General features: G+C 42.8%; 1 protein-coding gene across 1 annotated transcript; it reads left to right on the forward strand.

Moving 5' to 3' along the window:
* Positions 1-1,268: 1,268 nt before the first annotated feature.
* Positions 1,269-10,848, forward strand: LOC150001460 (nucleoporin NUP42-like). The gene is made up of 5 exons (XM_090286875.1): positions 1,269-1,410; positions 2,834-2,902; positions 4,359-4,453; positions 9,548-9,632; positions 10,271-10,848. The coding sequence occupies exons 1-5, from the start codon at positions 1,269-1,271 to the stop codon at positions 10,846-10,848; spliced, it is 969 nt and encodes a 322-aa protein (XP_090143001.1).
* The last annotated feature ends 1,848 nt before the right edge of the window (positions 10,849-12,696 follow it).

Below are 12,696 nucleotides of genomic sequence, written 5' to 3' on the forward strand. Positions count from 1 at the left end.
TTTAGAAAAAAAAAAAAACATTCCTTTACTGGCACTTGATAAACTGAATGAACTTATAACTTCAGCATTGCTTCTAAAGGACTTTGTAAATGCTGTACTATTGGCATTAGTAAACGTAATTGTTTTAGAGACTCCGTTTTACCAGCAGCAGCCTCGAAACAGAAGCAAGAATGGCCTACAAGTTATACTCATACACCCTAACCTTCTGATTATTTTGGTTCTCCAAAACCTAATTTTTTCCCTAGATGTGTGTACATTATTTATCCTTTATCCTGTGACAGTAGCACTTTATTTCAGCACAGCTCCCTAAATCCCATTTAAGCAAGCGATTTAGATGAAAGCAGTGCACAAGGAAACTTGAAGCAAAATTACTAAGTAATGTTTGAAGCAGAAGAGACACCAGCTGGCCTCCTTACCAAATTTAGAAGGTGGAACTGATATACAAGAGTCTGCTGATTGCATTGATTTGGGGGGGTCAATTACATTTATGGCATTCAATGACAGGAATGACAGAAGCCAGGAAGACCCTGCTCTCGCTCATGCTGGTGAAAGCATCATGGTGGTTCATCACAGTTCAGTCATGGGATGTCTAATCCTCACCCATTCTTCTTCCTGCAATATTTCAAATAATGTGCCACAGGCGAAGTAAGTTAACTTAGTGGCTGGCTTTCTGGGCTCCCTGTTTCCTGCATAATTGGTGGACTAATTATGTTTCATTTGGGTATCAGAGAAGACTGTAGGACATTTATCTGCTCAGTAGACAGTGAGTTGATTTGGATTTGTTTCCCTGTCAAGAAAGCCGGTAGTTAATGGGCGTCCCGAAAGGGGCTGGGCACAGCCCAGCCCACGGTCTCCTTCTGCCATTTTCTCCTGCGTGTGAGGCGCTGGGCTGGTGTCTGATGAGCGAACAAAGGCAGAAGGGGCTTGGTTCTGGTGTTGCCAAGCAACGAGTTTCAGGTAGAACTTAACGTGTCAAAGCTACAGTGTCTGTGAGTGGCAGTGGTTGGGAGACTTGCTGTAGGGCGACCCAGACGCCGCCTTGCTTTTGTACACTCCTATGAGTAGTTGTTTTTTTGGCCCTTGACTCAAATATAATTTTTACTCAACGTTGCTTCCAGGGAGAGGCTAGCAACCAGGGTCCGAGTCAGGGCTCCTAATTCTGGGGAAGTCGCGAACTTCTTTGGAAATATAGTAAAAGCGTACAGAGCCATTGCTCAGACGCACATGTTCCTAAAATTTGGGGTAAAATTGGGAGGATAGGATACCCAATGAAGACCTCTGGGCGCCGAGGGAACGGGGCGTGGAAGGGCACGTCGACTTGCTCCCCGGGCCTAAGCCCTTTCCGAAGGGTTCAGAATATTTCATTAAATCAGTTACGGATGGTGCGAAAAGCGCTGTCTTCGAAGAAAGGTAAGACACGAAAACACAATACAACACAAGACTTTAAAGGTAAGATGTATTTTTCTTTTCTTAGAATTGGAACTTGGTCCTGAAAGGTGTCGCAGGATGCTGGCTCCCCCCGACGCACTCTCCCGCCCTTTCAGCCTTGGGATAGTCGCATTGTGGCTTTCACACCTGCTGCCTCTTCTTGAGGACAGTCTGTGTGCATTACCACAATAGGTCTAATGAAATATCCCAAACCAAAAATGAGGGCTCGGGGTCGGGTAAATGTGAATGGACTTCCACTAACCACGGGATGTCATAGTTGACATTCTGTGGAGACTCACTAAATGTAGTGATTAGAAAATAAACGATGAGTGGACAGGTTAATTGAGGGAAAAGTGTGTAATGAACTGTGTCAAAGAAACAGTTATTTAGCTACCTGCAGCAAGTGAATGCTTCTGGCATTAGTAAGTGTGAAGGCCCAAAGCTGTCTTCAAAAGATGACTTGAATTTCTTGAGCTGTGTCATTCCCCAACGGATTTAAAGCTTTAGAATAAGAGAATGCTATTAATCCCTACTTGAGGGATCTGGTTCAGCTATCTGCTGCCTTTTCTCTTTGGTTTTATTAAGTAGTTTTAGAGTTGGGAGATCAGTTTTCATAAGGAGTATATTTCCCATCACTCCACTTGTTATTACACTTAATGGAATATCTGCAATTCAGTGAGAAACAAGGTGAATTATCTTAGACCCCACTAGAAAATGATGAGTAGTTGAGACAGTTCAAGTGATAACTGGAGACAGAAAGGATAGTCTTGTTGGCTCATTTTGGTGGTTATGAAACATTAGTAATATGCTCGTAATAGAGAAACTCAAATGCATTATTCCCATGTGAATTCCCTTTATAATCTCCCCCTGAAAGATCCATGGGTATGTGTTTTCCGAAAGGGAAGACTGAAATAGATTTCAGCATCTATTCAAGGACAGGAGGTGGAATCTAATTGTTTATGCTCAACAGACTTTTTCATACACTCCCCATCTTTCAGAGGTTATTACTATATCGGGCCCAGTGGGAAAGCCAAGACTGAGAAAGAGAGCTTTTGATCCTGAAGGAATTCATGATTTAGGATATATGCCTTCCATCCACTCCACCATCAAGCAGTTATTCACTTAATAAGCCTATGTCAGCTGAACTTAGCAACACATCATTATTTTTCTAGAGCTAACAGTCCCCTCAATCTTGTTAAACAGAAATGCAGTTAGGCCATTATGCGATCTGTTGATATTACACTGAACTATGTAAGTCAGAATGAAGAGTTTTGTGACTTTCCGTAAGTGGAAGTGTTGGATCTTTGCATAATGTGTGTATGGAATAAGCAAAATATAATGATGTTTTCAGAGGTTTAAAAGATGAATTGCCGGTAAAATCGTTTTGTTTTATTGTTTATTCCAGGTCGTGCCAGACGTGGGCGCAATGCCTCGAGCCAGAGAGACTCATCCAGCTTGTCCCAATCTACAGGGTGTGCGGGCCGCCGAGAGCAAGGGAAGTCATCTTCCGGTTCTTCCGATTCCGGAGCTTCAACTGACGGGAACGGGGCATTTGGAGCACCTCAGAACCCATTTGCTTCTTCACCCAGCTCTTACGCACCGAAAGACGAAAACGAATTCCTGTAAGTGAAAGCCCTCAGAAAAGTTACCCATTCGCTTGCTTTTCGAAAAGAAGTAATACATTACCTAAAAATCGGAATAAGCAGAAAGTACCCATGATCCTATCCCTCAGAGGTAACCACGTTTTGCGCGCATATATACATGTAATATAATGGGTATAATACATATCGTACTAGATCTTATTTCGCTTAAAAATGCGTCATCTTTCCGTATCAGTACAGTGTCTTCTCAGAGCTCAGTGTGCTTTTTCCACTTTGTTGATAACGCTGTATTGTGAATAGCTTTGTAAGGTAGTCCTGCTTAATTAAATCTGTTGTAAGTTATGAGACCTTTAAAAAGGATGAGGTAATTTAAAGCAACTTGTGATCTTAGAGGTCACATATCATCTCCTATTTTTCTTTCTAAAACTTTTACTTCATTTGCCTCATTCAAATTGGTTGCATTTGGTTTCCTTCGTTATTGTAGAGTAAATTCCTTATCATTTCTCGAGAACATCTGTAGTAGAATTTGTGACTGGTACCAAAACGGTGCCTGGCTCTCTGTAACTACCCTCGGCTCCTGGCTTCTAGGACAGAACATCAATATAGGTATTTGTTGGTCTTTTACTTCCATAAATTAGAAGTCGGTCAGTAGTAAACATTTTGAGCCATGTACCATAAACTACTGACGTTTCAAAAGAAGAAAAGAAACAAATGAACCCGTTCTTCCTATATTTGATGTTACAGAAACCCTAAATTGAGTATAGATTCTCTGTAGTATCTGTGATTTTATTAATCATAGCATTCTGGACGGCATAGGAGGGGATTGAATTTAGAGCAGATACTATCCACAGCTTTGCCAACCAATGAACTGCATGGCTGTGGGTCTCTTCACCCGTTTGCAAAATGTGAGAATTAGACAAAATGTTCTCTAAAAATGTGATGTTTCTATATTACGGAGTGCTTCCTGTCTTTCCCAGTTAAATACTCATTGATGTGGATGGTAATGAACAAAAACCATTAAAGTTGTGTTGTGTATTTTATTATATCTTAGTTCTTTAATCTATGTATGACACAGTTGTTCTCAATGAAATGAATTAGCGAATGGTTCCGTGTACTGCAAAAGCAAAATTATGAACTTCTTTAATATTGTATCTATCACATGAAATGTAGTTTATAGTTCTGTAACTTCTGCTTTAAAGGACACTTGAGAAAACATAACGAGAAACCTAAAATTATATATTTACTACAATTTAACATTTCAATCATTGAAAATGAGAAAAAGATAAATTTTAATAAGCAGATGAAAACTATTTTCTTTTTCTTTGTCAGGGACGAAATGGGAAAAGATGTGGTCGTTTGGGAGTCCTCTGGTCAGTGGCCGTTCTCCGTTTTTTCACCAGAGGGAAACGTATCTTGCCTTTCAGGTAACTGAGAAATTGTACATTTTTAAACTACGTTTTACAACTCTGATTCTCTAAAAGCGAGACCCTGCCAAATAAAGAAATGAACCACGAACTTAGCTGTAGTTAGGAGAGGTTGGACATTCTTTAAAGTGCCTGAGCATTGCAGCAGAACTTCATGATTCGGAGATTGAGGTTGAAAGGTATAGTTCTTTTAAGATATGTGGTTCTCATGAGAAAATAGTAACATCAGGACCCACCACAGTTCTAATTCTGTAAGCCCAAGCAGAGGCTCTACTCTCTTGGCTCTCCATAGGTACCCCTTCAGAACCTCTTGGCTGCCTGCGGTGAATAGAAGAGTCATATCCTGCCTGCCACGAAGGCCTTAGCTGTCTGATTCTGCTTGCTCTTTCTTCCCTGTCTTTCCTTTTAAGGGTAGTTGTTTTTCATAAAGCATGTGAAGGCCTATCCTGGAGATAATGTTTGAAGGTCAGGAGCTTTAGCTGGGCTGCAGGGATAACACTTCTGTAGAATACTCCTTCCCTTCCCATTTTCTTTTGTCTAGAGTTTCTAAAGCTCCTTCTGGGCTGCAACCTAAACTGCCACACTGCTAAGCCCACCTGGCTGGTCCTGAGTGAATAGCAGGCTCCTAGCGGATGACAGTCCTTGCACTCCCTCAGAACTCTGGCATCTGTACTCTGTCTCAGCTCTGCCTGCTCATTCTCTGCAAGCATTTGCATCACACCACTCCTCAGTTGCTTCGGTACTCATTCAACAGATCCTCACCGAATTTCTTTAGTGCCAGGCCCTATTCTAAGTGCTGGGGATATGTTGGTGAGCAAGATAGGCAAGATCCCTCCCTTATGAAGCTTATGTTCTTGAGGGAAGGAGACAATAAGTAAAACAAGGAAATAAGAGAACTCCAGCTGGTGATTTTTCTGTAAAGAAAATAAAGAAGTATTAGCCTTGTAAAATCAGTTCAGCATTGAACCTAATACCTGTCGAATGCCCTAAAGCAGTTCCTCCCAAGTGTGGGACGTAGATCCCTATGTCGGGTTGCCGGATAAAATATGGGGTGCCCAGTGAAGCTTCAATTTTAGGTAAACAAAGAATAATGTTTTAGCATATGAATAACCCATGTAACATTGGTGACATATTTATGCTACAAGTGTGTGTGTCTGAAATTCAAATTGAACTGGGCATCCTGTATTATTATTTGCTCAATTTGGCAACCCTGTTCCTGAGACCCTTGCAGGAGCTGTACGAGTTCAAAAATCTTTTCATAATAATCCTAATGCACGAGTTGCCATTTTCACTGTGTTGACATTTGCACAGTTGAAGCAAAAAAATCGATGAGTAAAGCCCCTTATATCTTAGTGTAAATCAAGCTAGAAACAATAAACCGTAGTCACAAAGTCTAACAGTAGTCAATGAAAAAGGTTAATGTCCTTTTGGCTTAAGATTATGTCCGAAATGAAATGGTAGAAGTTTTTAATTTTATGAGATCTTGACCTCTGAGTGCAAACCATTTTTACTATACTGTGTGACCAAATGGGAAGCACACACAGAGTTGTTTCTGCCACATAATCAAGCGTGATGGGTGTTTGAAGGGAAAGTCCTGGTGTGCTCGTTTGACTTGGGAGCTGAACCAGCCACTTTTTTCCCCCACAGAACAGTGGCTAATGAAAGAATAAGTGGCAACTACGGTTATTTTGACTTAAGTATTTGGTGACGCTTTCTTTAAAAATAAATGAAGGGAGCCCGTTACTTCATAGAGAACAACTGACAATGATAAAATGCAAGCTTTCAAGTGAATATTAGATGATGGAGAAATTTTTTTCTCATGTGAGCTTGATAACTTCTCGATACATAAAGTCTCTTCTGATGAGATGGATAGTGACATTAACAAATATGAATATTTTGATATTGTAAAAGACCATTTGGCCGTGTTTGGGAGTTCTCGATAACTCAGTGAACCAGTATTTTCCAAATATTTAATCTGTAACGTTGCAAAATTATACATACCTAAAAAGTCCATTCGAAGTGCAAAATTATCCAGTGAATTGAATGTGATAGTACAAAAAGTTTGAGTCGACATTGGAGCTAAACTTTTAGAAACTACCACCTGTCAAGTTCTGGTGTGACGTCAAAGAAGAATATTCCAAACTATCTGAAAAGGCCGTTAACATCATTCTTTTCCAGCTACATATCTGTGCGAGAACAGGTTTTCGTCCTCTACTACACCCAGGCGGTATATTGCAACAGACTCAATGCATCTGATTATTTCCTGAGGTTAAGTCCTAGCAATGCTATTAAGATCAGAAGGTGTGAACATTTCTGTGGCAATTGATGCTTAATGACAATTTTCCTCCTGTAAGAGTTGTACATTTTTAGTCCCCTCAATGGCAGTTTAGGAGACTGTCCACCACATTTTTTCTTTTATTTTATTAAAAGATTTCTTGTATTTATTTTTGGGGGGGTGGGCGGATAGAAGAGGGAAACATCAATGTGTGAGAGAAATATCAATTGGCTGCCTCTCACACATGCCCCAACTGGGGACCAGGCCTGTAGTCCAGGCATGTTCCCCGATTGGGAATCGAACTGGCGACCTTTCACTCTGTGGGACAATGCCCGACAAGCTGAGCCACGCTGGTCAGAGCCACTTAACCAAATTCTTTTTTTTTTTTTTTAATTATTTCTTTGTTTGTTTGTTTATTTATTTACTTTTGGAGAAAGAGAGGGAGAGAAACATCACTGTGTGGTTGCCTCTCACTCGCGCCCCCAACTGGGGACCTGACATGCAACCTAGTCATGTGCCCTGAGTGGGAATCCAACCAGCAACACTTGGTTCGCAGGCCAATGCTCAGTCCCACCGAGCTTCGCCAAATTCTTAAAGCCAATAAATAATACTCACTTTTAATTTTTGCCAGTCTGATGAGTAAAGGCTTTTATCTTAATTTTCAGTTGTATTTTTAAATTGCACTTTTTTACTTCATTTATTTATTGGCTATTTGAAAATTTTGTGAGTTGGCTGTTTGTTGTTTTTGCTCATATTAACTTACTCTTCTCAGTGATTTGTAAAAACTCTTAATATGTTAACATTAGTTCTTCTCCTGTCATGTCGCCATTCTGGTTTTCCCAGCTTATCATCTGCGTTTTAATTTTGCTTATTATAGTTTGACATAGAGAGTATTTTTCTACATAGAAATTTGAATGTATACGTAGTCAACTTTCTTTTTCTGTTAGTTCTTCCTCTCCATTTATATTTAGAAAAAGAACTTCCCCTTCAAAGATAATAACCAACTACATTTTATTCTAATTTTTTCCTTATGATTATGAAAATTTTCTTAATATCAACATTAGTGCACTTTCTTGTCTCGCCCCTTTAGCTTTACTATTCTATCAAAAATATTGGCATTTATTTTAAAGATTCCAATTGATTTCTCACTTCAGGTTTCACTGACATTTCACCAGAGGAGCTGAGACTTGAATACCATAACTGCTTAGCCAGCAACAACTTACAGCACTATGTAAGTTTGTTTCCTATTCATCTACCTCAATAACAGATTAGCTGTGAATTACTACTACCTTCTCCATATTTAGAGGCTTGCTTGTTTTGGTAAAGTGGGTGAGGACTACAGTTTTTTCAAGACAAGGCTATTTTTATTTTCTAAATTACTTTATTTGAAATTGATTGGTTATCTAAAATGGTGATAATATATTTTGACTGTACTAACTAGGAATGTCATTATTTTATTACAAATTATCCAACAATCAGTCCCAGAAATCAAACCCTTTCATCAGTTGGCAAACATTTATAGAGCATCTCTTAGGTGCAGATACTGTGGTGAATGTTAGAAAAATAAAGTGAAATAAAGCAGTCGATTATATAGATTAACATTCTCACATGTCAAATATCAAAAATTAAAAAGCTCAGCTTGAGGAAGTTTGTGCTAAAGGAAATGACAAACTCTTTTGTTGTTGTCTACAGTCATGATCATGCGTTTTAACTGGCACACACGCTCTTCTCCCACCCAAATACAACTAACTGTGTGCCGCCAGGTACTTGTGCTTCTGAACCGGGTGATTCAAGGAGCTGGAGAACAGGCAGAGGGGACTAGAGCTGGAATATCTTTGGCAAACAGGGGCGGGTCAATGCGAACTTTACAAGTGATGGGCCGTAAAAATGTTTCATAAACTTTCTGTAATTTTGGCAAAGATGTGAAGTTGTTTGAGAGATGAAAATAAACACTCGATATTGACTCATCATTTTTCTGTCTTCTCTCTCCAGCTAAATTCCATCCAACAGTTAATAAATCAGTGGAGGAATAGGGTAAATGAACTGAAAAGTCTAAGCACAGCACCTAAAACAGGTTTGGTGAGTACCTGAAAGTTTGCTGAAGGGAAGGAAGTGTCTCTCTTATGTATTGCTTTTTTTGCAAGAATTTTACTTTCAAGTTGGAAAGCAAACTTAAAATTTTCTGTCAAGCCCTGGCTGGTATGGATGTTTCTCTCCCTCTCTTTCTCCCTCCGTTCCTCTCTCTCTATTTATTTAAAAATAAATAAAATCTTTAAGAAAAAATGTATATCGGCCTATAGATACTGAAATGTATTATTAAAAATTATTTTTCTCATTTTAATATGTATTCATTGAAATTTAGAAAACAAAAATTTTTAAAGATTTTATTTACTTTTTAGAGAGAGGAGAAGGGAGAGAAACATCAGTGTGCAAGAGAGAGATTGGTCAGTTGCCTCTTACATGCCCCCTACCTGGGTATCTGGCCCACAATCGAGGCACGTGCCCTGACCAGGAATCGAACCGGCAACCATTTGGTTTTCAGGCTGGCACTCAATCCACTGAGCCACACTAGCCAGGGCTAGGAAAAATTTAAAAGCATAACTAAAATTAAAACCATAATTCATCAGCAATTGACTCTTAATCTTTGAGGTTGGTGTACTTTTTTCTGTCTGTATTCATATTGTGGGCATTTTTCTATGTTAAACATTTCACGTTTTTAAGCACATATTTTAAATTTTAAATTTGGCTCTAAAGTACATATATAGAAAGGTACTTGAGAATTATTCATCAAGTACTTTATTATTTGCCCTTTCTTATAGCTCTCTGATATAAAGAATGGAATAAATCAAGCAACCTCTACGTTTGGATTTGGGAGTAGGCAAACAGCAGCATTTGGGCCACCAGGTAAGTGATAAAGTAATGCAGGAGTTCACTGATTTTGAAAAATAGGATTTTATAGGTTTCAAGTTGTAAAACCTGAAGGTATGTTAAGCACCATTTTAAGTCAGCCTTGCAAATTCTACAGCCTTCCATAATGGAGCTTGAGAGAATTTGATTCATCAAGCCTTAGTGAAAGGGGGGCCAGAATGGGCTGGGCTGTTCTTTGAAAGGCCCTATGGCTCAAGCTTTAGAAGTATATTTTAGGAGTGGCTTTTCAAGACTTTTATAGCTGTGGTAGCAGCACCTTTGAGGACTTCCTTGTCACTGTATAACAGCATAGTGTCCTCCGCAAGTGACAGCTCCAGTGAGATGGGGGGCGGGGCATGGACAAGCCAGAAGTGTAAGAGCACTCGCTAATCCCTGAGGCTTTTCAAAGCCGCCTCATTGAGTGAAGGTAAATCACGGGGCAAGTGAGGTCGGTGTAGCAGGAAGACAGTGGGTTTGTTCTAGCTTCTCGTTTTTACTTTTCTCCCTTGTAATCTCTTTCCAACATCCAAACATGGCGGGAATAAGGGGAAAATGAGGGGGGAAAAAGTGGGGATTAACATGGCCACATTTCTGACTGTAATAGGTTTTTTTTTCTTTTTCTGGTTTATTTGTAGGTTTTCCAGTGAATAACAGCATGAGTGATAATGCTCAAAATTTTAGTTTTAAAACAAGCTCTGGATTTGCCAGTGCCCCTTCTGGAAGCCCTTCTGTGTTCGGGAACACGCCCGCATTTGGAGCTGTTCCCTTTCCCGGTCCTGCCGTCACTACTTCTACTCCGGTGCCTGGATTTGGGAAACCTGAAATCACATCTGCTGCTTCGTTTTCATTCAAAACCCCAGCAGCTGCAGGTTTTGGCTTGCCTGGGTTTCCAGGCTTCCCAGCTCCCATGGCAGCAGGCCCTGCTGGAGCTGCGGGGGCCCCAGCCGTCACAAACAGCAGGTCGGTGGCTGGCTTTGGAAATCCAGGCTCACAATCTCACACTACTGTTTCCAAGTCATTCAGTGACAGTTTTGCAAATAGCAGCACATCTACCTCTCTTCCTGTCTCAAATAGTAGCATGACAACAGTTAACGAATTATTCACGCCCAAGCATCAACTAACGGCAGAAGAACTAGAGCAGTTTCAGTCCAAGAAATTTACTCTGGGGAAAATTCCACTGAAGCCACCACCTATGGAATTTCTGAATATCTGAAAGAACAATTTTAAATAAAGAATGACTTATGAAATTATTTTGAGTGGTTCATATAAAAGAGCAGATACATACACGTGTGTATCATATATACATATTTATTTATAAGGAATAGAGCTTTCAATAAACTGAGGAGTTTGAAATCCATCATTTTTTCTTGAGCTTGACTATTTTTTTTTTCCTGTGGCCTAAAGTTTAATAATTATTTTTAACACACCTACTCCGTGGTGCAGGGGGAGGGACAAGAAGCAGGGGTGCCAAAAACATTTACTTTATCCTTACACAAATGCACCCCACCACACAGCGGCACAGAGGCTTCCCAGCCCGTGGCCGGCGGGCGGGCGCCTCGTTTGGGTGCCTCCACCCGCAGTCCTGGCGGGCGCTCCAGGCACCCACGGCCCAGCCTGCCTCCGTCTGCGGCCGCGTTTCTTATTCTTTCTCTTTGGCAGAAACCAAAACAGTCGTAGCAGCTACAGGACACTGGAGAGAGATGCAGAGGGCACGGGGTGTCGGAGGGCCCCCCGCAGGGAGCTTATCCAGGCTGGGGGCGGCGGAGTGGGGGGCGCTTGCCCTGGCTGGACACAAAGCTTTTCTCGCCGCAGGGCTCCTCCCACCCACATGCGGCGTGCTGGCGCCTGAGCCCAGGGTCTGGCCCCGAGTGCCCACTCCGTGCACTGGGCTTCTCTGCGTTCCGTCTCGGGGCACAGGTAAGGGGCGGGTCATTCCCAGGGAGGCTACAGGCCCGGGCATCAAAGAGCCAAAATGCCCAAAGTGAGGGTGTCCAGGGAGAGAAGAAGACCCCACAGTGGGGCGTGGGGGCTCCGTCCACTGAGCTGGGCTGAGAGCTTTGGCCCCCTCTGTACACCTCTGTGCTCTGTCGGAAACCCCTCTTTATAGAGGAGGAAACGGGCCCAGAGGAGGAGTTGCCAGCCGGGTGAGGCCAGACTTGAACCCAGGTCTCAGAGGGTCCTGGGCTGCGCCCAACCTGATGCTTCACGCAGCAGAGTGAGGCCCCGGGGGATGCCAGTGCTGGGCAGACCCAGGACACCGCTCCCAGGCTGGGCAGCAGGGACCTAGAATAGCTGGGGGACAGTGGGAGCCCCCCCTACAGAGCCTCATCCTTGTAGCAGCTACAGACACCCAGTTTTCAAGGCCAGCTCAAGTGTCACCTCCTCCTTGAAGCCCTCTGCAGTCACTCTGCAGTCACCCTACCCCCAGGAATCCAAACAAGGGCATCTGAGGACAAGCACCAGCCCCAAACACGGGGACAGCGAACGCCACAGCTGCTCCAGTTCCTACTGGTCCAGCTGGGAACTCCTGGGCGGGGGGGGGGGGGGGGGGGGGCGGGGAGCGGAAGCAGCGGAGAGAAGCCTTCCAGCAGGCGACCCGACCCGGGTCACCCTCTGAGACAGAGGCAGGGCTACCGCCTGCCGCCCTTGGCTCTCCACTCCTTGGCCAATGGCCATCCATGCTCCATCCTCCCTCACCGACCTCAGCGTCCCAGGGGCAAAAGGGAAAATGCACAGTGGGAGGGGCTGGGGCAGGAGGGAGGGCCCCTCCGTGTGCTGGCAGCCACCCTGTCTTGCTCAGGGCACCGCTGGGCAGCCAGGACAGGGGCGGCTGCTGCCCCCGTGCCAGGGCACTTGGAGCCCGTGAGACTGGAGGAGAAAGCCTTGCTCTTCCTATTTCCTGCGGGAGGAGCAGCGCTGGATACAAATGGAGACACAGTTACAGACCAGACTGGGATGGTGTCTGGGAGGGACCCAGGGGACCAGCACACCTTCCAGGCCTCCTAAGGCCCACTGCTGGCTCTGCATAGCTCACAGGCTGAGAGGTTTTCACATATTTAAA

This window comes from Furipterus horrens, unplaced genomic scaffold (assembly GCF_987537825.1).
Source record: "Furipterus horrens unplaced genomic scaffold, mFurHor1.1.pri manual_scaffold_9, whole genome shotgun sequence".
NCBI classification, from domain to species: Eukaryota; Metazoa; Chordata; class Mammalia; order Chiroptera; family Furipteridae; genus Furipterus; species Furipterus horrens.

Excerpts from the sequence above, each read along its gene's own strand:
- LOC150001460 (XM_090286875.1), top strand. The coding sequence starts at position 1,269 with ATGAAGACCTCTGGGCGCCGAGGGAACGGGGCGTGGAAGGGCACGTCG. Across the intron at positions 2,903-4,358 it reads CTTGTCCCAATCTACAGGGT|GGACGAAATGGGAAAAGATG; the intron begins GTGCGGGCCGCC and ends TTTCTTTGTCAG. Across the intron at positions 4,454-9,547 it reads AAACGTATCTTGCCTTTCAG|CTCTCTGATATAAAGAATGG; the intron begins GTAACTGAGAAA and ends CCTTTCTTATAG.